The 24,206-nt window shown below is 36.8% G+C and overlaps 1 protein-coding gene and 1 pseudogene across 5 annotated transcripts in view; one reads left to right on the top strand and one right to left on the bottom strand.

Moving 5' to 3' along the window:
- ABCC4 (ATP binding cassette subfamily C member 4 (PEL blood group)) overlaps window positions 1–24,206 on the top strand; it is a 222,329-nt gene that overhangs the window by 101,458 nt on the left and 96,665 nt on the right. For 4 of the 5 annotated variants that reach the window (XM_039837776.1, XM_039837765.1, XM_039837737.1 and 1 more), the window contains 4 exons: window positions 1,246–1,380; window positions 1,782–1,819; window positions 2,221–2,315; window positions 4,332–4,478. In XM_039837776.1, the coding sequence (XP_039693710.1) occupies window positions 1,246–1,380; window positions 1,782–1,819; window positions 2,221–2,315; window positions 4,332–4,478 (415 nt within the window). The remainder of the gene's footprint in view (window positions 1–1,245; window positions 1,381–1,781; window positions 1,820–2,220; window positions 2,316–4,331; window positions 4,479–24,206) is intronic. The other variant, XM_039837757.1, reaches the window with a different exon arrangement.
- Window positions 3,752–3,870, bottom strand: LOC120582824 (uncharacterized; annotated as a pseudogene).

Genomic DNA, 24,206 nt, shown 5'->3' with positions numbered 1-24,206 from the left:
GTAGAATTAAAATAGAACCAAGGGGGCAGGACTGATTGAGGTTCTCCTCTGGGTATAAGATGGAAAATCTCACTGAGATCAATAGTGAGCTTACTGCTATGGAATCCTTACTGCTAGTGAGCTTACCCCAAGGTATATGGGGCTCGCACTGATATTAGAACTCTTGAATTTACCATAGGTAAATCCTACTTGCTCTTGGTGGCCCCAGGCTTTCCTTTTGCACCCAAAGGCTTAATTTGAAGACCCGCTCAGACTGCATTCTGCTGTAGCCCACATTAAATCAGCTACATTTCCTCTATGTTGGAATGTTCTGGCTCTGCAGATGACTGATGGTATTATTTTGTCCCTATGGTCAGATGGTTTGTGATAGGCCAGAAATAGCATGTGCAAAAGACTTAGAACACGGTAGACACTTTAGAGTTAATTCCTGTCTTCTTTCTTACTCTTTAAGACCAAGAACCACATCTTATCCATCTTTGAATTCCCAGCGGCCAGCATAGAGCCAGGTATAGAGCCAAGGACATCCTTGGCTCATGTGAATCGATAATGCATTCTAAGTCCTCCACACAGAAGTGCAGAAATGCACTAGATCACCCTTAAAAATATACACAGGTATTCCTTGATATCCACTCTCCAAATCTAGGAGTCTGGATGATTCTTTTTCTCACATTTCAAACTCAGGAATCACTCCCTAAAATTCAGGAACCAATTTGATTCAGAACATATGCTCTCTTTTGCTATCCAAACTCTCATACTCCATCTTGCAGCTTGACCTCAGTTTTCTGTATTTGGCTAATATTTTGAGCCCCTACTTTGTTTTATGTTTCCATTGTTGAGTGACACGAATAATCAAGAGTGATACATTAGCTCCATATCATTTATTTCACATATTATTTTCAAACACACCTCTGCGTTTATGCTCGACTTGGGTGTGTTGTTCATATGCTAGAAATCATGATGTTCTACTTTGAACACTGATAACCTTGTGCAAATGATATTTTCTTATTTCTAAAGATTCCTAGAAGTGAGATGGCTGGGTGCAAGGGCAAATGCATGTAGGGTATGGCCAGACATCTCCATACCCTCCCACATAGGAGCTGTACCATTTTGTACTCCTTCCGGTGTATGAGATGTGCGTGTTTTCCCATGGCTTTGCCAACAGAGTATGCTGTTGAACTTTTGACATTTGAGAGCTGATTATTTAAAATATTATCTCTCACTACCTTTTTTCCTTCCCGGATCAAGAATATGCAGGTTACACTAACTGAGGAGAGCCGTTCTGAAGGAAAAGTTGGGATAAAGGCCTATAAGAGTTACTTCACAGCCGGTGCCCACTGGTTTATCCTCATTTTCCTTCTTCTAGTAACCGTCCTAGCTCAGGTGAATACGGACACTTGTGCCTTTAACTCAATATTTACAGTAATATTTATATTTGTACTATATTTATTTATACCGTATTATTGTATTTTGCAGTCCACTTGGATTTGTGTTGAAATGGGGTATCTGTGGGGAACAAAATAAGTGATGCTTACTGGTGTTGTGTGTACATTACAAAGAGCTTCTAGGGGAAAGAAAGGATGTCTTTTAAAGTTTTAAAAATGTAATATACACTTACCCTATTGTTGTCTGGGATGTTGTGCTTAGCACAAACTTGGTCTGAGCTGGAAGGACCATCTCTGTTTTCTGGAGCCTTTCAATTATCCATTTTAGTGAATGAGAGTTTTGAGTTGGTAAGCGATGTTAGAGTTTGATTTTTGTATGTGTTTGTTTTCCTACTCTAGGTTGCCTACATTGTTCAAGATTGGTGGCTTTCATACTGGTGAGTTATTTCTAAACTGACTGCAAAGTGCTGTAAAAACAACATGAAGCCTCCCTTTTTCACAGAGTCAGGGAGAGGTGGGGTTTGTGCAGTCTCCTCTTCTAATCCTCACTTAGTTTCCCTGAAGAAAAATTAAAGGTCTTGCTGGTGGAGTGTGACCCTCCCATGGTCTCTACCCATGTCTGATCCTCAGCAGCGTCTTCACAGACAGTTTTTGAGAACTCAAAGTCATGATTCAAATTGGATTTTTATAAGGTAGACATACATGGGACCCTGTAAGCTGGGAGTCATCTTCCAGTGGAGGTTCAGTGGAGGTTAAGGTTGTTTTTTTGTTTTTTGTTTTTTTTGTCTTTGTCTAAATTCCATCTGTAGATTAATATTTTTTCTTCCCTATTCCACAGGGCAAATGAACAGAGCGCCCTGAACATCACTGTAAATGGAAAAGGAAATGTAACTGAAAAGCTCGATCTTAACTGGTACTTAGGAATTTATTCAGGTAAAGTGTGATCATTAGGTCTATTATATGACAGTCTGAGGTGCTTACAATGAGCCTGTGTGAGTAACTAGGCTTCCAGGAGTGATTCAATAATGTCTTAACAGATTAAGAGTCTGAGTCGCATTTACTCTGTGAATTAATTAGAATAATTATTTTTAAAATCTACTAGAAGAAAGAGGTTCAGCGAAGAATCTTAATTTGCTCTGTACTAGATTTTGGAAGTTAAATCGGGATTGAGCATTCAGAAAATCAGCCACTGGAAATATGTGGCTATTGTCTATTCTAATAGGTAGCTTTTGCTAAATCTTATATTATTATAGGGATGGGCAAGGGGATTAGAAACGGATCCCCACCCTCTGGTTTGGATTGTTCCAATTCTGTTTGAATAAACCTTGGCTTTTGTTGAACTTGGATGAAATCCTCTGGCAGCAAGGCCCCCCAAATAAAAGCATTATTCCCTTGCAGGTATGCAAAGCTCCCTTCACCATACTGCTCATCTCTTGGGCTTCACTAATTACTTAAGAGGGAAGCTAAGCAGGAAAAAATTCAGTGTCTGGGAATTAGGCTTCCTTCTCTCTTTCTTACCTTGAGATCACAATGTTATCGCCTTCCCAACTGTGTGAGTAATTTAACATTTGGCTTGCCAGACTAATATTAACACAGTGCTCTGTTTTCACAAGAGTGCTTAGAATATATGTAGCATTACATACTTTTAAATGAAATCCTCATCTAAAATTTTAAATATTCCCACAGGAAATGCTCATACAAGCTTTCCTTGAAGATAGAGCGAATTATCTTTTTAAGAACCCGCTCACTGAAATTTGGTATTCATTTCGTTGATCACTTGCTAAGAAATCTAAATCCATTAGCTGTTTACTTGCCAAATTGGTAGACTATGAGAGACATAAAGGAAGAAGAAAAATGGTTCTGTTATATAGTCATGTAGGCTAAAGAAAGTGCCTGCCTGTTGATGGAATTTAGGAATTTGAGAAGCTTTCAGAATTTAAAAAAGAGTGGTGCGTCATCTGAAGGGGGAAAAAGTACTTGATGGAATTTATTACAGAAGTTATCCCCACTCTATTTAGCATTACGAATTCAAGAGACGTTAGGAGAGATATTTTAATTTTTATATGCATAGTGTATATTCATTTATGTCATTAATAAAATAATTTAAATCATTATGTCCATTTAAAAATGCTTTGTGTTTATATAAAACATTTAATGAGAGATTAGTTTCTCATTTAGATTAATTATCTCATGTTAAAGTATAATTTGTATTTTCTTGCAATTCAATTATTTAAGAGATTTTCTTTTTAAAATTTTTTTTAATTTATTTTTTTATTATTTTTTATTGTTTAGACGAGGCAACCCTTGGTTGATCTCACAGATTGCAGGAACCTTGTCAGTTTACTATCCCTTATTTTTTTAATTTTTTACGCCTGTAACACCTGGTCTTCCTAGGTGGTCTCCCACCCAAGTACTAACCAGGCCTGACCCTACTTAGCTTCTGAGATCAGATGAGATCGGGCTTGTTCAGGGTAGCATGGCCGTAGAAAAGAGATCTTCTACTTGCAACTTATTATGGTATTTTCAGATTCTTTAAAGCTGCAAGGACATTTTTTACAAGGAAATGGTCGATCATTTCTCCTGTTTCCTGTTACTGTCACCTGCTGGTATCAAAACATACCACGATTTTAGAGCATGAGATATGTTGTAAGTAGTAAGGTTTGGAATATGGAGACTGGAAAATAGAACTTGTAATTGAATTAGGAAAGACTAGAATGACATTGTAGTTTACACCTGATTTTTTTTTTTCGCATGTAGTTGCTATCTAATGAGAGAGAAATATTTTATATTCTTCTTTATAAATGTTATCTTATGAATGCATTAAACTCTTAATAGAATCCAGATCCTTTATGGAATAAACTACATAATATCTTGATAAACTGACATGCTTTAATATTGTTGAGAAAAATGCAGAGATCCTGTGCTCTGAGTGATGTTTCTTTATTTCAGGTTTAACTCTAGCTATCTTCATTTTCGCCATAGCAAGATCTTTGTTGTTATTCTACGTCCTTGTTAATTCTTCACAAACTTTACACAACAAAATGTTTGAATCCATTTTGAAAGCTCCAATATTGTTCTTTGATAGAAATCCAATAGGTAAGTCAGACACCAAATTTCTCAGTAAATATGTCTTATTAACACATTTAGTGCCTGATTGCATTTCAGTATTTGCAAATGGAGGTGATGCTTGGAAGAAAAGCACTATACATGTTGATTTATTTTCTGCAAAAAGCTTCCCCGACATTTTTCTACTACCAAAGAAAATCTGAATAGAGGGGGTATATAAGCTTTTATTCCAATTTATGTGTGTGTGGAAAAATAAATGAATGTTTACGTTGCAGAAAGATTTAGGAATCCATTCGTGTGGCATATGAAACACCCTACGTTCAGTGCAAACATGTTTAAATGTAGTTGACTAGCTGCTTAAACATGGGCTGTATTACATATTGTTAAGCTAAGCCATCCTTTAGAAAGGACCTTTTTACAAGGAATCTTTCTACATGAGGCAGGCTGTGTGTTTCTTTCTTTCATTACCCATCCATTTCTGAAACCACAGAGCTCTTGTGTGTGCTCTATGAGGTTTACCAAAAATGGTAATGAAAAATTAATTAAAACCCAAGGAGAGTGAAGTGCAAATATCTTCTTCAATAAAAGTCATTAACTCTGTAGTTTTAAAGTGGACTTTTGGTTACATATTAGGCTTGGTCGTACCTGCCAGATGGGTTGTCAGTAGTAAGTTCTTGATACAAGTGTATCCGGTGGCTTCCATGTGGTTGACAAATCCACCCAGAGGCCTTTGACTTGTCTTGCTTCTGAAGGCAGCCTCCTGACCTGGGTTTCCAGGAAGAATTAGTTCATCAGCATACGTCCCCACTCTGTTCAGTTGGTTAGACTGGTGGTGAGGCCCAGTGTGGCTTTGTTTTTGATGGATAATGATCGACAGAACCTGTGGAGGCAGGGGAGGCGGGTTGGAGGGAGCATAGGAGTAGCCTCGGTTTGGCCATTACCTTGCTGTGTCACCCAGGCCAAAGCACATGGATACTATTGCGCAGGTCAGCCTCGGAGCAGGATGCATTGTGGTTAAAAGTGCAGACTCTGGAACCAACTGTCTGGTGTTAGTCCTGGTACCAGTTACCAAGTAATAGCTGGTTGTAGTTATTAATACTTATCATGCTAGTTACTTAACTGCTCTGTGCCTGGCTTTTCTTATCTGTAAATTGGGGATGCTCTTCACTCCTACCTTATTAAGATATTATGGGAATTAAGCCAGTTAATACATTCACAGTGTGTAGAGCAGTGCTTAGGACATGGCCTGGGCCTAATGAATCTTAACAACAGTGGCGACTTCTGGAACTTCTTCACCTGTGAAACAGAAATAGCTGCTGCTGCCCTTCCTGTTTCACAACACCATTGTGAGGATTAAATAAGATGGAAAGGCTCGTGTGTTGATTCAGTCAACAAATGTTTGGTCCAGGCACTGTGTGGAACATGAGGAATTGTATACCGCAGAGGCCCAAGCAAATCCACAGTCTCATTACAGCTGTAGCTAGAAAGCGAGTGGAGGACTTTTGTGCTGTTACGGCTATAAAGGCACTCTACTTTGCCAGTTAATCTGAAAACTACAGTCATAAAGTTTGGAGCATGGAGTGGGACTGAATTTCTGTTATCACAGTCTCTGAATGCTTGTGACCACAGTTAAGTAGACTCTTCATGTTCAAGACCTGTACGCATCTCCACTGATTTATTATTCAGGAATTTGGAACCATGTCTAAATCTTTGAGGTTGCTAATCTTAGAGCAGCACAGGAGTGTTTATCTTGCCTCCACCTCCTATATCTATTTGCAGGATGTTATTTCTTCAGGAAAATAAAAGCCCAGGTAAATACTCCAAAGATAAGCCTCGTTTGCCCAAAATGTTTAGGGGCCATGAATTATGTACTCTTTTAGTGGTAGATTAAAAGGTGCTTTTAATTAAAGAAATTTTTTATGTGGTAGATATTAAATTTCCATTTGGATAAAATTTTTGTACTTTTTACAATGGGAAGAACAAGCCAAAGCTGTGAATTATGCCTCAGTTGAAACATCATTGATTATGTGTACTTTAATGGTTATGTAATATTTAAAAAAAAAAACAAACTCCCCTGTAGAGTAGAGAGGTAGACATGCTCAATTTTTAAGTTCCGTTAAATGTGTACGAATGTCCAGCATAGTGTTGCTGCCCTGGAGTTACAGAGTATATTATCTGAGCAGCACGGGGAGATCAGGAAGCGTATCTTTCTCTTCCCAATACTTCGTTATTCAGGGCACGTTCTCAGGGAGACTCACGGGTCAGTACGTTTCCTGTGAGCTTCAGATCCTGACAACTAACCAGATTTTAGAAAACAGAGGGGACAGTGAGGCCTTTTGCCAGTGTTACAGATGCTCCTCAATTTATGATGGGACTACATCCTGATAAACCCATGGTAAGTTGAAAATACCTTTAAGTTGAAAATATATTTAATGCAACTAATCTACCAAACTCATAGCTTAGCTTAGCCTAATTTAAATGTGCTCAGACACATTAGCCGCAGTTGGGCAAAATCATCTCCCTGCTGTTGCCCAGCATCATGAGAGATTATTGTACTGCATATTACTAGCTCAGGAAAAGATCAGAATTCAAAATTCGGACAATGGTTTCCTCTGAATGTGTATCACTTTTGCACCACCATAAAGTCTAAAAATTCTAAGTTCAAAAATCCTACCATTGTAAGTTGGAAATCATCTATAGTTTCCAGCCAACTAGGGTTAGGTGGTAACTGGTACAGAAACCAGAAACTCTAGGCAGAGGCTCACCAGATCTGCCTGAACCACAGCTTAGCTTGTATTTGCAGAGGACTTGGCAGAGTTCCCTTCCATACCCATCTCCAGTTCCCACTCGTGCTTGAATATTGTCAGTGACCTTGATCTGGATTATAGAAATGTCTGTTACACTCATTCATGGATGCTCCCACCTCAGATGTGTTGTCTTTGTTTTCATGTTTCCTCCCATATCCTTATGCGTTTTGTTAATCAGTGGGGACCCTTTGCATGTATGCAGAGAACCAGACCTTCAGTGGAAGGTCCTGAAACACTGGCTGCCCCTCCAGTCCTAAATTCACTTAACGTAGATTGAAGGAGAAGGGCGAGGCAAACCTGGAATGTGCGTGTTTCTCCTCAGTAGTGAAGTTTCTCTGACTGGAGTTTAACCATTCCAGAGAGCTGATTTTTAAGAAGGTTCCATTGCTCCAAGCTACATGACTAAGTTACTCTCCATTTTGAACCCATATATGGTTGCATGAAATTTACTTCATTTATTTGACTATATAATGTAATACCTTATTGTCTACTGATCTTTCATAACCTGATAAATTAGCTTTTTGGGTAAAATTTAAATCAACTAGTGTGTAGTGTTAGAGTGGCAAAAGCTAGTTTTCTTTTTCTTCTCTCTTTTTTTAACTTCTTTCCTCTCACTCATCTCTAATTTTTATCTTTTCATCCTAAGATGTGTTTTGGTAACAGTGTCATGTGTGTCCATTAATGAGCTGCATACTTTCAGCACCTTGACGCTTCTTACTCATTTCGATTGCAACTTGAGTGGAATAGTGTCTTGGAGATGTGTTCTGTGTCCCTGTGCTGTTTTCTGCGTCTGCCTCTTCCTAGTCAGAATTTGTCTTCTATCATCGTAGCCCCATTTCAGTTCTATGAGATCTTAGTACATGGGTAACGCAAATCCCAGGTCAGCAGTAAATCATTCAGAAATTAAGAGATGATTTCTATTTTAAATGTAAATTGTGTTTTCCTTGCATAGGCAGAATTCATGTTTTACGTCTGTCACAAGGGGGCAGCATGATCTACATTATTTCAGAACTGTAATGTAAGAACACCTTATTACAAAACCTGTTGTTTTTTTAAATTTTATTTTAAAGCTTTCTTGGAAATCCATTTTTATAGCTTGAGTCTTCGTATTTTGTAGTGTTTACATAGAATTTTAAAAGCATTTTCATGGTTTATTAGGTAAACTCTTTATTAAAAATATTTATAGTGTTATCCCAGAAAATCTAATATTTCAAACACGGTCATTTAGATTTCTAAATTGACACCTTCTCGCCTAGTAACTACAATAGGTAGCCACTGATATCTTGACTGGATACATTTTTAATTCCTACATGAGTTCAGGGAGAAATATGACCACACAGTTTCTTCAGTTTTCTTCGCCGTCAGAGTCAGCAGAAACATTTTATTCTTATCAAGTCTCTAGAATTTCACCCTTTGTTTTGGAGACAAGATCAGTGCTTAGTTGTCTTGTTTTTTTCATGCCTAATTATGGTGACATAACACTTGGCTGAGTGTGATGACCATAATGGATGCCGGAGAAATATTTGTTTATTTGCTTTCAATTTGTTAATTTGGCTTTAAGAAACTGAGCTGCTGGTGTCAGTAGATGTTGTTGTTTATTCTCTCAGGGAAGTGCAAAGTTAATATTGGTCCATTGCCAGTGTGTTCATTTCAGATGACTGATTCTTCTACAGTGGAGTGTATATGTGTGTGTTTGCTTATTTATGCATCCAGTGTAAAAAAATAAAAGGTACAAATTTCTATTATTATTTTTTCTTTACAGGTCAAGTAAAATTAGGGCTAAAATACTATAAAAATAAAAAGAAACCTGTTAGTTTTTTTTTTTTTTTTCTTTTTTACTATTTTATTCTTTCAGATTGAGTGCTACTACCCACTGAGGTATGGAACAGAATTATTTTACTAATGTTTAAAGAGATACATTCTTGTATCTTCCCCAATGTAAAATCTAGAATTGCCCTAAGGATTAAGATGTCCAACTTGACTGAGTGGGAAACGAGGCTCTGCAGGTGATTTCACAAATCTAAAGTATCTTGGGTTAGAATGTACATCGTGTAGGAGTTGAGGGTTGTGGGGAGGAGGGTGATAGGGGTTTAGACTATTGCTCTGTTTCTTGAACCAGTGAAACGACTCCTTAGAGTCTACTACAAGTTTCTAATTAAATAACTTGTAGGGAAGTGAAAGATTAACTGGAAGCAACTTGGTGAGTTTTTTGTGCTGCCAGAAAAAGTGTGTTGCTATATACTGTTTATAAAATCAATTATCAACATACTGCCTTGCCAGGAAAAAAAGTCATCAGTAGAGAAAAAAGATAATTGTAGGGATGCCTAACTGTCTATTCAGTTCAAATGACCACTGGAGTTAGTGCTAAATGCATATTTTTAACAAATATAATATTTCAGCACTGTCAAAATTACCTCAACAATAATAGGCCTGTTAAATTATAGCTCTATAAGTTAGGAGGTAAGATGGCTTTGCTTAGCACACATTAATCTATGCCTGTTCACACAAGTGATTCTGCTGAGCAGGTAGCATGTTAGAACAAGAAATACTGGCCCTAAAACCTCTGATTTATGGTAGGTGTTGTTTTGACACAGCATCATTCAGACAATTTACAAGGCAAGCTTCATGTTAAAATATTTCACCAGTGTCATCATTCGTCACCGACATAAATATTCAGTAGGGATGCTGGAAAATTGGTAATATGCCCATTCATGCCAAATCACTCGCTATGTTTCCTTTCAAGTGAGATCTGTTTGTGGATATGGTTAAAAGAAACTATGATTTTTCTTCCTTGAGAGCAGATGAGCTGTAAGAAATTGAGAATAACAACTATCTCAACAGCTTTCATGTGCTCATCTTGCCTAGGTTGCTTTTAATTCTGGCGTAAGTCTTACAGGCCGTTTTTTTTTTTTCCCCACCTGCTTTCTTTTCTTGCTTAGTGCATGTTGTAAAGAACACATTTATAAGTACATTAGTTTAACAGGCTTTTTGTGTTCAAAGGAAGAAATTAGTCATCATCAGAAAAGCTTTGTTACAAAACAAAAACACATTTCCCTTTTCATTTTTCCTCGTTAATAATAACAAATGCAAGCGACTGTAAAGGGAATAACACAAAAGATTGCATCAATCATAATGATTCTCAATAGCCACATAAATATTATTTTTTAAGATTTAAATGAAACAGCTAATAGTTTGGAGTAGGTGTGGTAATTAAATCCTGTCAGGTTGTCACATATTTAAAATAATGTTTTTCCGTATAACAATGGTTATATGTACTTAAACTCTTATCAGAGTGATATTAAGTCATATTTTATGGGAGTTGTTCATTTACTGCTAATAGTATCATAAAAGCCTTTGTTCTGAGTTAAATAGTTACATAGTTACATATATTTGATTACTATTGTTATTTTGTCAGTAATCTCTATAAATGTGATTATTATAGCACTTGTCTACAGTTGGTAAATATTGCACTATTTTGGTGTACATTTCTAATCTGTTGGAATGTTCTGGTTACTCTTTATTCATGTTTTTTTTTCTTCATAATAATCATACATGAAAATACCGACAGCTTAGTAATAGAGAAAGCACTGTATTTGTGGTTGTCCAATAAAATGTTAAAAAGATAAGATTTGGGAAGCTTGTGCCTTGTTCAAAAGTACTAATCATGTAATATCTCAGGGAAACATAAGGATATTTTTCTTGTGTTTTTTATTTTCTAATAGCAAATATATTAAGTGATGAAAGTATATCTCTTATGATATGCATATGTTCATTATTTTAATATTTGTGGCTATGATGTTTATGGCCCCAAACTCCTAGGTTTTTATAGTTTTGATATCTTAGAACTCAGAGCTCTGCAGGCTTTGGTACCTGAGACTTCCCTGGTGTGTCTTGGTTTCTGGTGTTAGTATGCTTAGTAATTTGGCGTTATGTGGGGTATGTGATTTATAGTAACTTATAAATTAAATAAATTTGTAAGTAATTTATAAGTTTTATACATAATTTAATTTATAGTCATTCCAAAACTGTCATTTAAAAGTCCCCCACCACCCCCATTACTCCAACATTTTAGCTTTTGGTGACAGTCAGAAAATTTATCAGTCTCTTTATGACATAGTTCACTGCTTTTGTACACCCATTTCAAGAGAAGCTAGAATAGTTTTTTGGACCAGTCTTAACATGAATAAATATTGAGAAACATACTACGGAGAGTCTAATATATATAAAGCATAGTCTTGTGACGCTAAGTTGGAGTTGATGCAGGTTTGCTGGATTGAAATTCTGTATGGTTGCTATAATGCCAAGTGCTTCCCCTACAATATTTGATATTAAAGCTCTCTTATGAGACCATGGGGTGAACTTCTATTTTAATTTAATAACTGGAGTCTTCATCTTCGTTTCTATTTCTTTCCCCTCACTCCTTTATTTTAAACATTATTTGTTTTACCATGAAGAAAATGGAAAAAAATTCAGATATTTACAACATTGAGCCTGTAACATTTCATTTCACATAAAGTTTAAAATTTGGTTGTGTTTTTAATCACATCTCATAGTGCTTGTCACAATTACAGTTAAATTATAATTTAGGTAATTATGTGTTAACTGCCGTCTCTTCTCTTAGCCTTGGGCTCTCTATTGTAGTAACACAGCAGATACACTTTGTATGAAAATGAACCCTTTCTTAAAATTTATTTTCCAGAGTAGAATTTGTAAAGTAGATTTTCTAACAGATTATGGTAGGCTTTGTTTCTGGAATGTAATAGCAAGAAGAGAAAACTATATATATTGATTCTTGGAAGATATAGTTCATGAAACTAGACTATACAAGAGTCTAACTTCACCTGTTGTCTACCAACCAAGGAAATGAAACCATCAAACACCTCATACATTTCCTTGGGGGTTAGTTGTGCATTGAAGGTGAGTGTTGGCAATTATGTGGGTTAAATATTTGGTACCTTATATTTTTCCTTATATTTTTACCTTATAAACTACATGCCCTTAAGAGGAGGAATTCATCCATTTTAAAACATCAGTATTCTTTTTAAAACTGTTATTGGGTAAGGAGATGTAAGTCAAGATGTTACAATCTCCCAGTCATGCTAGGAATGTAGCTTTGGAATAGCTGTGCCTGGCATTTCACTTCTCTTGGCCTCAGGTTCCTAACAGGTACAAAGAGGAGGCTTTTTCACTCGTCAAGCATTCTTTGGTCATCTACTAGTTGGTCAGTTGTGGTCCCAAGCATTGGGACAAAAAGCCTCTCTCTTCAAGACATTTGCAGACTTAAATAATTGCAGACAATGGACTGTTTCTAAAAGAACATGTGTCCACATTCTATGATTCCATATAAGATGGTGCAGATTCAAAATTTAATACAGCTGTAGAAGGGAGATCTCCACTCAAGTATACACACAGCACACACACACTTACAAACATAGCCTTATGGCATATTTCTCTCTCATAGTTATGTAAGTGGTTGGTCTTGATTTCATAAAATTTCCAAAAAGTGTTCTCTTGGAACTTCAAGACAAGTTGTTTTCAAAATGAAATCATACCAGTGGGAGTGTGAGAGGAATTTAGGAAACAGAAGTAAGTGATTCTTTTTTAAAAATAACGATCAATTTTACAACAAACAACCCAATTTCTAATCAGACTCTTGACTATACTCAGATGCTTTCCTGACCCATCAGGTACAGTCTTGGTGCTAGACTTCATTTTCAAAAAGTGTTCTCTTGGAACTTAGGAGAAGGAGAGGGAAGCCAGGACTTCCATTGTTGCCCTTTATATGTATCTACATACACTTCTCTTTGGACTTTTTAGAAGTGTGTTACAAATGCCTTGACAGTAAGTAGAACATAAGCAATGACATTTTTTGTAAGTAATGTTGTGAAATCAACTACGAACTGTCGAGTGTACTTCTCATTCTTGGTAAGTAGGATTAGTCTCTTAGAAACTCCCCCTCTCATTTAGGTGGAAACTCTTTACTATCTAGAAAAAAGATGACAAGCTTCAAAGTACACTTTGAGTGGTGGAAGTTTATTAAAATACTGTGGTTAAATGGAAAGCTATCATAAAATCAAGTTCTCTGTTCTGGAAATATTTTCCTTTCATTTCTTTTTTCGCATTTGCATTTTAATAGATTGTATCACATGGGGAAGTGTTTCAACCTCTTGAACACCTGGAAAGTCTATTTTAGACTTGTTATGTGTTTAAGAATCTTTATGCAGACATTATTCCAAATACAGGCATGCTCTTCATGACAGGGAAATCCCGCCTCCAGGTCAGCCGTTGGTAGAGAGCAGTGTTACAGAGCACCATGTTAATTAACATCAGTAGAAACCAGTGTTTCTGCCCTGTTTTTTTTTTTTTTAATTTTTATTTTTCAATTAGAGTTGACATTCAATATTACTTTATACTGCTCTGGTAGATTTTCGGCCTAAATCTCTGATTTTGCGATGTTTAAGTCAATAATTAGTTAATGATTTCTCTCTTAACTTCAAGTGGAAGTTTCTGGAAGTGTTCTTTTGATTCAGCGACTGATCTCAACCTTCATTCTGAGGCATAAAATCAAAAACTAGACATATTTTGAGGGAATGGTAAGAAAATGCATCCACTTCTTTTTATTCTACACAAAAATATTTGAACAGATACTACAATGTATGTGGATTTGTCCTTAAATATATTTTCTCACATACATAATTCCATTTATCTAAATCAGCACTGATACTTTGAGACGTAGTTAGTATCATGGATTAATTTTTTCATTACCTTTAACTATTTAAAAAGATTAAGAAGGAAATGGTTGCTTTCTTGTATATAGTTATTTTCAGATTTTTTTCTTTTTTTCCTATTGGTGTCAGAATGGCCTAGGCTCATAAAATTTATTTCTTTGGGAACTATAAAGTTATTATTCTTACCTTTTTGGAGAATAAGATGATAGTAACATCTTAAAATTATATCTCATGCTAATATAAACCTTTTCTGTATTTCCCCTTTTCACTTAGCATTAAAATAAAAAAGGAGTTAGGTGGTTTAATGAGTTCCACCAATGAGCAATATTGCAAACAGAAATATTTGTTATTGGTGCCAGCTTTTATATGTCAGTCTTAACATGAAAGGAAAATAAACATATATTTCAAGATGGGTAATCAGTGTTGCTAGAAAATTGTTTTTCCTTGACTTCGAGATTAAATAAATAATTGTTGACATAAACAGCCAGAGTAGTAACAGGTAGCACCTGTGTAATCCAGACAATTGGTGGTTTATCGTACAATCAGATAAGCTGCTGTTTATTAACGAATTGCTAAATCTTAAACAAGGAGAATAGATTTAACTCATATGTTAGGGTATTCTCAAAATTGAGTTAAAAAGCTTTAATTCCCTTTTATGCAAAATTTTCTAACCATTCACATCTTTCACAAACGAGACACTATGGGAGTTTAATGCTTAATCGACTTGACGTTCGGATATGTTTTCTTCTCTTGGTTCTTCCTATATCAAAGTAACTAAATTTCCTGGATGGGATTAGAGTTTGAAATTATAGGTGACAAAATGAGTACCTGGTAAGTTTTGGATAAATATTGGACATTTAAAAAAAAAACATGAAGCTCATCTTTTACTTTAATTCTTGTGTCCATTTTTTATTTGACTTCAGCTGAGAGCGAACTTTGGTTGTCATCAGTAGACATTTTAAAAGTATGACTGGACAGGGAGCTGAGAGGTAGGTCGAGATGTTACACAGTCCTAGTTTCTAGAAACATGACTTTAGAATAGTTACGCCTGTCACTTCACTGGCACAATCAAGATCCTGGCACAATGATCTTAAGCGACATTGATGTGGTATGGGGTGGAGAGTGTGTACAAGTGAGTCGGACTTCTTTTTATTAGATTGTCACACCAAAATAAGATTCATATTATTGAATTCTTTTTTAAAGAGATGTGAAATTTGTAGTTAGAAATAAAATGACCTTCAACTGTTCCCACCACCAAATCGAATGGTTTTCCTTTATTTTCCAATAGTGGTTTTGAACCACCACGTCACTGGGGATCCATGGAGCCCTGTGGTAAAGAGAACAGACTTTGGAATCAGCTCTCCTGAATGCGAATTCTGGCCCTGCCACTATAGACAGAGCTTTGCTGAGTTACCTAATCTCTCTCTGCTTCATACATAATGGAGATGATAGCATGATAATAGTCCTAACCATTTTTATGTGTGTGGGAATTAACATATGTAAAGCATTTTAAAATAGTGCCCAGCAAATAGCTGACATTGATTTTAATTAAGTGACATGATAAAATTTGTGGGTTTCTTGCTCCCCCCACTTTTTGAATTTTTTTACAAAATGCAGTGAATGTACCAATTTTGATAAAATAGTAGGGAGGGGAAAGGGTATGCATATTTTCTCAGATGAAGGAAAAAATAGATAAATGAAGATTAACAAGCCACAAAACAAAATCAACAGCATGTTTTTTGTTTGCTTGTTTCATTTTTATTTTCATTGGGGCTTTGCTTCATTCCAGAGTTCATTTTAATTTAATTTGGTTTCACAATGAGAGCTCAATTTTGCATATAAGTACCAAACATCTGGTTTACTTTTTGTTTGAAAATGATACGGCTGAAGTGTATTACAGGTCTATTGTGTAATTAAGGAAAGACAGTTTGAAATTTTATAAAATAAGTTTTATTTAAATGGAACATTGGAATTATTCCAGAGAAGTGGATGTACTTCTTAGAAATAGCAGGAACTTATTATTTTTTAAAAAATATGCTGTAACTGGTCAAAATGTAGAACTTCTATGTATTCATCGTTTTTCAAAAAGCATGAAAAATGACAAATTTCACAAGTGAAAGTTAAAGTTGACCTAAGGCAGTTTTAAATTGTCAAGCCTTCAAATTTTATTCATGGGATGTTTTTAGAGACATTTCGTGGTTTGTTCACTCCGGTTAATTCTGGGCAATCCTTCTGCATTTCTATCAGATGGACATTCTGATACTTAAAACTTTCTCTTGCACAAAATAAAGTTAAAAGCAGCCTAGGAAGAAAATGAAATTCTTATAAGCCATAGGTTATATTTTTAAAGCCGTTAAAGGACTAATAAACCCAACAGAACAAATACAAGTCTTTTGTATATACTGCCCAATTAACATTAATTTAAACTAACAATTTAAATGCCATAAATTATTGGCTGAAATAGCATTGAGATATATGAAGAAATACATAATTTTAGGTGGCAAGACCTAAATGAAGACAGAGTGCCGACTAGTTTAACACCTGCCAGGTAGTTGTGCTAGTAGCTGGTCAGGGAGAACCTAACTAGTCCTGAGCCAGTATTCAACCTCAGTAATGTCTGAGAGGCCTTGTACTCTGAAATTCAGTAATTTTATCATTCCAAAGAACTCCCTTAGAAATAATTTGGTAAAAGCTTAAAAAAACCGGAAACAGATTGTTTGTAAAGATATCAGAGGATATTTATGATACTAGCTTCAATAGACCCACTAATGTTTTCCAGATTTATTACAGAACAGAGGTTTCAACTGTTGGCAGGTGTCATCTCATTCCCTAGCAAACTGGAGATCAACTTGAAGTATAATAAATTTGGAATATTTCCCATGTCTTGTCATTTTATAGCAACATCATAAATTTATTTGACAATTTAAACTTATCAATACTATCATTTCCATTGTCTCGTTTCTTCTTCAGTAGCAACAAAACAACAAGAAATCTGCAATCTCTTACTTCTCTCGAGCTTGTACACAGCAGATCCATGCTTTTCCGCACCTCCTCGTTCAATCCTCTCGTTATTGTCCTCATCGGTTTTATGTGGGAACCCTCATGATATGATGCCTGTAATAACAATGAAGGAACCAGATTGCCCTTATCATTAATCAGCAAACAGATTATAACTCAACATTTATTAAGCATCTCCATTTGCTGGTGTGCTGAGAATTTTACATAAATATTTTCTAAAGATATGTCATCCATTCCTGTGTATTCATAATATTTTACACAATAATGACAGCTCTTCAGGTAATGGTTAAATTATAGTTAACACAGTATTTCCTATGTGAATGTGGACATAATATTAATCAGAAATATTTTCAAAAATCGAGAAATTTTGTGTGACCCAGACAATCAATCATATGAATCAGGTGTTACAATGTACGTGTAACACATGGATATGTATATCTGAATGTGTATGTGTGTTGATACATAAACTCTAATTTGAACTACAAATATGAGAGTAGGAAATATTTCAAATTCTTTGGACTCCTATAGACTTTGAATGAGAAAATAACATGGTTTTAGGTCTTAATAATTGGAGTGGACAGAAGGGAGCTCTTAGAAAGTTCTCGTTGGGAAAAGAACAGAATAATATCTAACCTTGTAGGAATCCCATCCAGCTGTTGCATAGATCTAAAGAAATGGGGGTGATAGAAGAATGGGTAAATCCTGTTGGTCTAGTTCAGATAAACCATGTTACTCATGTCTGCTAGTTCAGAACCCAGCTTGTCATGGGCCTAGAGTTTATGATAACAACAGCCCAAAGTCACAGGTATATCAGTCCAGATGATATCCCACTTGAAAACATTGTTTCTTTTATTTATTTGTTCAGACCTTGGTAGTGGTTCACTTTTCAGCTACTTACCCTCCCTCCACTCCCAAATTATATTAATAGAAAAAACAAAGAGATTCGTCCATCATCTGTTTTACTGCCTGTGTCTGAATAGTTTTTGCAGTAACATTAGAATTTTGCTTTCTAACTTGTTTGCCCTCTATAAAAGTCCAACAGTATTTGGAAATTTGCAGGAAAATGGTGTGCAGGAAATCTAATGCATTTACAAGGCTCAATATTTTATAGCGAGACACTTAATTTTGCTCATTCGCTTTATCATGAAAAGTATAAGGCTAGGATCTAATCCCAATTATAGCCATTTTTTTTTGTTCTTTGTGTAAACTTAGGTGTATAACGTAGATGTATCACTTTTTCCTTTGCTCCTTTATTTCCAGCGCACTTTATGTTTTGGTGGTCTTTTTTTAAAATCAGAAATGCAGAAATAGATTTCCTGAATAAAATGTGCCATTTGCCATTGCGAGTGTGTTGGGTTGAAGTAACACAGCCTTGTAGTCTCCATCCCCCTTCGATCCCCCCGCCAAGCCTCACTTCTAAGGTTCCTCTCAAATATTAGCCAGAAGATATTAAGGTTTGTCTATCATAAATGTCATTAGTCCCTTCCAATTGTCTAATAGGCAATTTAGTCAATGAGATACATCTAAATATAAAGCTCCATAGGGTGAGATATCTATACGGAGTTTTATATTCATGATGTATCTTGTGTTCTCTCTCTTTCTATTGTACCTCAAAGGACTCTTAAATTCTTCGACTTTTGAAACTTTTTGTTTTCTTTGCTGATTTTGAAGACACATGCTCAGCAAAAAATGACTGATAAAGAATGCACCTGGATGAAAAATTAGAGAAATAAAGTGAGACCTAGGTAAAAAGTGAATTGACCAAAAAAGTGCAAGGATAAGGAGTAATGCGTTTTAATCTGAGAAAAGAAAAACACTGCACCGGACTCTGTTCTCCATTAATGTTTTGAGGACATCGCAGAGCATTTGATAGCTCAACCTATTCAGCCTTGAGCCAGCTTACCACCTCCTGGTTGTAGCGTCTCGGTGAATTAAAGCTCTTTTACTCCTTTCTGAGGAAAATATTAGCAATTTCAGATTTGCGACTAGTGGATGTATTCAGCTCTAAGGAAACCTTTCTGTGATCAGCAATGAGACTTTTCATCTGAGGCCTGTGGAGTCCGTGACTGCCCCAGAGATTGGGGTCCTGCAGTGATTCTGCTTCATTACGAGCCTACACCGATATTATTTAATGCCACCAAGTTTCAAGTGCTGGTAAGGAGCACAGTTAAGGTCATGGTCTGAAAGGACTTTGATGTCCTGGAGAAGCCTGATTTTCCCCTAATAGGCATGAAAACCTTGTGCAGTATAGCTGTTAGGGGATGAATATTTGTTCATGTAGGTTACAATAGCAGACGTACCCTGAGAGTGATGGTAATGTCGGGCAGAATATGCATTTGGAGGGAAAAGGGAGTAGAAATAGTATGCAAAAATTAGCCATGGAAATCCACAAATACCAGGCCAAGAATATGCCTGCAAACATGTCAGCTGGGTTTTACCAGGAATAACCGAGAGATACTTTTGCAGATCCTGCCAATAGAGAGTTTCCGATTGTCTTAAAAGTTCAGCTAAATAATTTCCTTATAGATTTCAAACCCTCTTCAGGCTCTTTTCTCTTACGTAGAAATTTCTCCTCTCTACTTTGTTCCTAGATTTTTGCGTTGATGGAACACATGAAAGGCCGTGGTGTCTTTTTTAACTATCCATAAAGCAAAGTGTATTGATTCTCAGGGTCAGCACCCTGGTGCATGCAATCTTTGGTAGTCTGGATTACTGAGAAGGTTTGCTGTTCACTTTGTGTACTTGTTCAAGAAGTTTTAGTTTCACATCAGGTTTTAATATACCTGCACATTTTGGGGGGCAGTCCATAGCTTGTTATTAGATGATCTTTGTTGTTTCTCCTTTAGAGGCAGTGGAAGATCCATGGACTGCCCTGTCCTCTGAGGGAGACAGGAGACTAGAGACAACCCCTCCCCATGGTTGAAGAAACATAGAACCTAGTGGGTGTGCATCCATTGTGCAGGGTGGTGGGAGTACTCTGGGCTAGTGATGACATGTCAGATTTTCAGTGGCTGACATTATAGCAAGGAGAGACTTGGGAAGGAGGAGAACCTGAGGCAAGGCTGAGGAAGTGGGATTGTTCCGAGTGCTGTCAGGAGTGATGGGCCACGGGGATAGTTGAGACAGCACACAGCATTTAATTTTGGCAGTGGGTAATAGATCAGAATGCACACCAGAGGCCAGGAGGTCAACATGGAGTCCTGAAAAGTTTTCCATCTGAGTTGTTGCCAGCTTTGTGCCAAGGGATGCTGTGGCAATTATACAAGCGCAGATTGGTATAGGTGTAATTAACCACTCAAATACTCGGCACCCAAATCTTTCCTTATAGAACAGCTTCTGAGCTGGGGAGTTGTGCAGGTATGAACCGAATGGGGGAGTGCAATTGAATATGACACCGGGGTGGTTAAATAACTTGAAAGGGCAAAGAAGGAACTTAGAATGAAGAGATAAATAATGTTTTTATTTCTTGATTTTAAACAATTTCTGTAAACCTTGCCTTCTTGAGGTGGAGGCAGACTAGAACCATATAAATGTCTGTATTGTTTCTCAGTGCTCACAGACTCACTCAGTGTTGGCTCTGGGGGTGCCCATACAGGAGAGGCACCTAGAACTAGGGGTATTTTTGCTCACCGCCCACATAGCTTACCCTCATGCTTTTGCCTCAGGGTCAAGTTTCTGGGTTGCAGCTGCCACAGGAACAAGCTAGAACATTACTTGTTTTGAATTGACCAATGGATATCATTTCCCTACTTTTTATTGACAATAACTTTTGGTAATCTCTTTCATCACTCTTTAGGGGCTGGGTGGGGGGAGGTCAGTGCCAGCTTGCCTCAACATTGACCTCAGTTCTCAGAATGAAGTTCTCGTAATGTCTTTTTTCTAAACAGGGCAACTACTGAAAGTGCCAGTTTCTAAACACATTCACTTAATCTTCTATCCATCTGTTGAGATACGCTGATTGAGCCCTTATCATGAGTCAGGCATGGTGTCATCCAAACCTATGTGTCTTCTGCTAGACACCATGTTAGTACCCACAGAGGTGCAGTTGTGATCGGCATTGTGGAAGAAGAGGCCTGGGGGACAACGAGACTGTTCAAGGTGGCTTGAGCAGGTTTGAGGAGGGGCTGGTATTGGAGTGTCTCTGGCAAAATTGACCAGAGAATGAGTTGGAGTTATCCAGGAAGTAGGAATGGGTGGTTGGGGTGACACCGGGCCTGGAAACCAGGGAAAGAAGGCCACTTGGCTGTGGTAGAGTCAGTGTGAGCAAGAGTGATAATGGGAGGGGCTCAGCAGAACCAGCCAGGGTGGAATTATGGAGGGTGTGAGAAATTTCTTTTCTTTGTTTTCTTTTTTTGTTTTTTGTTTTTCATTTTGTGGGAAATATTTTTAACTGTTGCTAGAGCTATCAGTAGGAAGATGCCAGATCACATACCTTTCTGTGCTTGCCAAAGTGTCTTCTCATTGAAGAACCTCATAATGGGGTAGAATGGGATATTTGGGGGATTTTCTTTTTAAACTTAAAGGTATTTTAATATGTCATAAGTGTTATAACTATCTGACACCTGATTCACACTTAACTACTTGGTCTGTGGCCATTTGATTCTTTGGTTTTAATTGAATTGAATTGGGTATAACCGTAGCAAATCCTGTCTTCTCACTGTTTATTACCGTTCAAAGTGCCTTGCAAATTGGAGAAAACTAGTGTTTTAACCCAGAGGCTTTAACCCAGAAAATTATTGCTTAGTGAGTTAAGGTCTACTTATGTGTACTTAAAACTCTAAGATAGATTAATATATTGCCTGGATTTGTTTTTGTAGATGTAAGTAATGGCTAATATTTTATACATACTTATCTACCATTGGTTATTTAAAAAGTGAATTGCCGTAACGTTTTGGCTCTGGAATGGCACTAAGTTGCCTCTTTGTGGGGAGGCAGCTACAGAGCCTCAGCGGCTCCACTTTCCATGCCATTAACAGACCTGAGCTTTCTAAACATTTTATTAGTGTCAGAGGGAGTTTATCATAAGGAAAGAATAGGACATTTTTCTATAAAAATAAAAATGCTGTTCAATGTTGTTCCCCGCTCCCTTCCCTGAAAAAAAATAAAACTTTGGTAGTTAATCAGGGTTCCAGATGTTTGTATGTATTTATTTATTTGGATATTTATAGTGTTTTCTGTCAAGCAGTTTGCCTCCCTGGGTGCATTCCAGAAATTTAAAAAACATACATGGCAAAGCCACAAAGATCAAAGACCTGTGTCTTGGGACTCTGCAGCACTTTAGGCCAGTCCCTAAAATGATTTGTATTAAAAGACTGAGTAAGAGCTCGTACTGTCCACAGCGTGCTTTGTGGAACGTTCTGGATAGGGCCAAAGAACTTGGTGAAGAACTTGTCTAAATTGAAGTCTTCCTCTCTGCTGAGTGTGGGCATTCATCAGAAACCCCCCTATAGGACAGGGATGTCAGTGAGCTCACTGGGACATCTCTGGTCTCTTTATTTCCACATTTTATTGTTGATTTTTCTGTTATTTCTCCCTTTAAAACACAGGCATTCTTTATTTCTCCGCTCTCTTGAAGATCATTAATTCTACCACATAGAACTTTAAAGACTGCTCATTAAAAGTATGGGTTTCATTTTCTGCATTATTTTTAAAATAATGTAATGTCTACCATCTAAATGGAAAACAGCAAGACTTTTTGTAGTAACAAATTAATGCCACTGTGACTAATACCTCTGAAAGAGGAAGTGCCCTTAGCAGTGGAGGCCTGACCAAGAATCAGCCAGAGGCCTCTGCAGAAGCATTCTTCTGTTCTGAGTAAGAAGATTTTAAAACACAGTAGGCCTTCTCTGAAGTTCTTACCTAATCATTCTAAGAATCATGGATTTGGTTTATCGAATTGTTGATATATCTTAGAGAAGTAATCAATAGATGTTTTCTAGCTTCAGCTCCTTACTGCGGATCTTCTCTTCTGGCTGGGAGTCGGGTGAAGGGAGTATGGGGAGGATGTGGCAGGTCGGCGTGTGAAGTGACAACCTTGAAAAGAAACTTTCTCACCTACCTCTGTGTATATCCTGAATGATGCACACCGTCTTCTCCACAGAGTGAACTTGACCCTGCTTTCCTTCACTCCTGACCTGCCTTGAGTTCACCCGTGCAAACGTATGTGATGCTTCCTGAACCAATCGGGGAACCTTTTTTGCAGTAGCAGCACACAATGTTAGTGTTGTATGGTGTTAATCGTGTACATTGTTTGCAGGTCGGGCATTTGGCAGGCTTGCTCTGGGGCACTCCCCATGACTCATTACATTTTGAGGTGTTTGATTCTCCACCCACCCTTTTTTCTCCCCAGCATGTTGACCACCCCTAGGTGAGAGATTCAAAAGGAATTACACTCAAGCCAGGTGAATTTAGTTCAAAAGGCAATGGAATTCTCTGTCTTCTCCAAGGTAGGATATTTGGAGAGGAGCCTTTTGCCTTCAGTTTGAAGCTGGATCTCCTCTGAGGATCTCTGCTGCCCATTCATGCTGGGAATACCCTCAGAAATGTTACCGTCTGAGGGTAAACCAGAGTTACCCAGCCTTTTTGTTTGTTTTTGATTTGACATTGCCTTTCCCAATAATAAAAGCCTTAATCCCTTAAATATTTATAAAATTATCAAATCATTTTTCCACTTGATGAATTTTGCATTAAATTATATCTAGAAAAAAATCATGATTTACTAACATTTAAAAAATCCATTGTATTTTGATTTTGCTAAATGTGTTTTAAAACACAGGTTGAAATTTAACGAGAAGTAGAAGCTGCTTTCATGACCTAATGTTGAAATTTCTTTCAGTCTGAAAACTACTGGGGTATTTTTTAAATATAATTTCTATATTTTTATATTTTATATCTGTGAGATGAGTAACGGTTTCAGTTTACTATTCACCATTCCATCTCTGCAATTACACACAGTAGGTATGAGTTGTTTTTTTTTTTTAATGGTGACATTGGTTAACAATCTGGTTAGTTTCAGTTGTACATTATAACAGTAAGGCATATATATATTTACATTGTATATTCAGGTATGGGTTATTTTCATGCCTTATAAATGAAAAGCTAAATTGAATATAATTGTTGAAATATTTTCTCTTATTCTAACATTGGCATTTAGAATACTAGCAACATCTTGATTTTCTATATGATAATTATGAATATTTTTAGGC

Source organism: Pteropus medius, unplaced genomic scaffold, assembly GCF_902729225.1.
Source record: "Pteropus medius unplaced genomic scaffold, Ma_sr-lr_union100, whole genome shotgun sequence".
Classification (NCBI taxonomy): Eukaryota; Metazoa; Chordata; class Mammalia; order Chiroptera; family Pteropodidae; genus Pteropus; species Pteropus medius.
The sequence above is the reverse complement of the archived record's forward strand: the minus strand, read 5'-3'. Positions and strand labels throughout refer to the sequence as shown.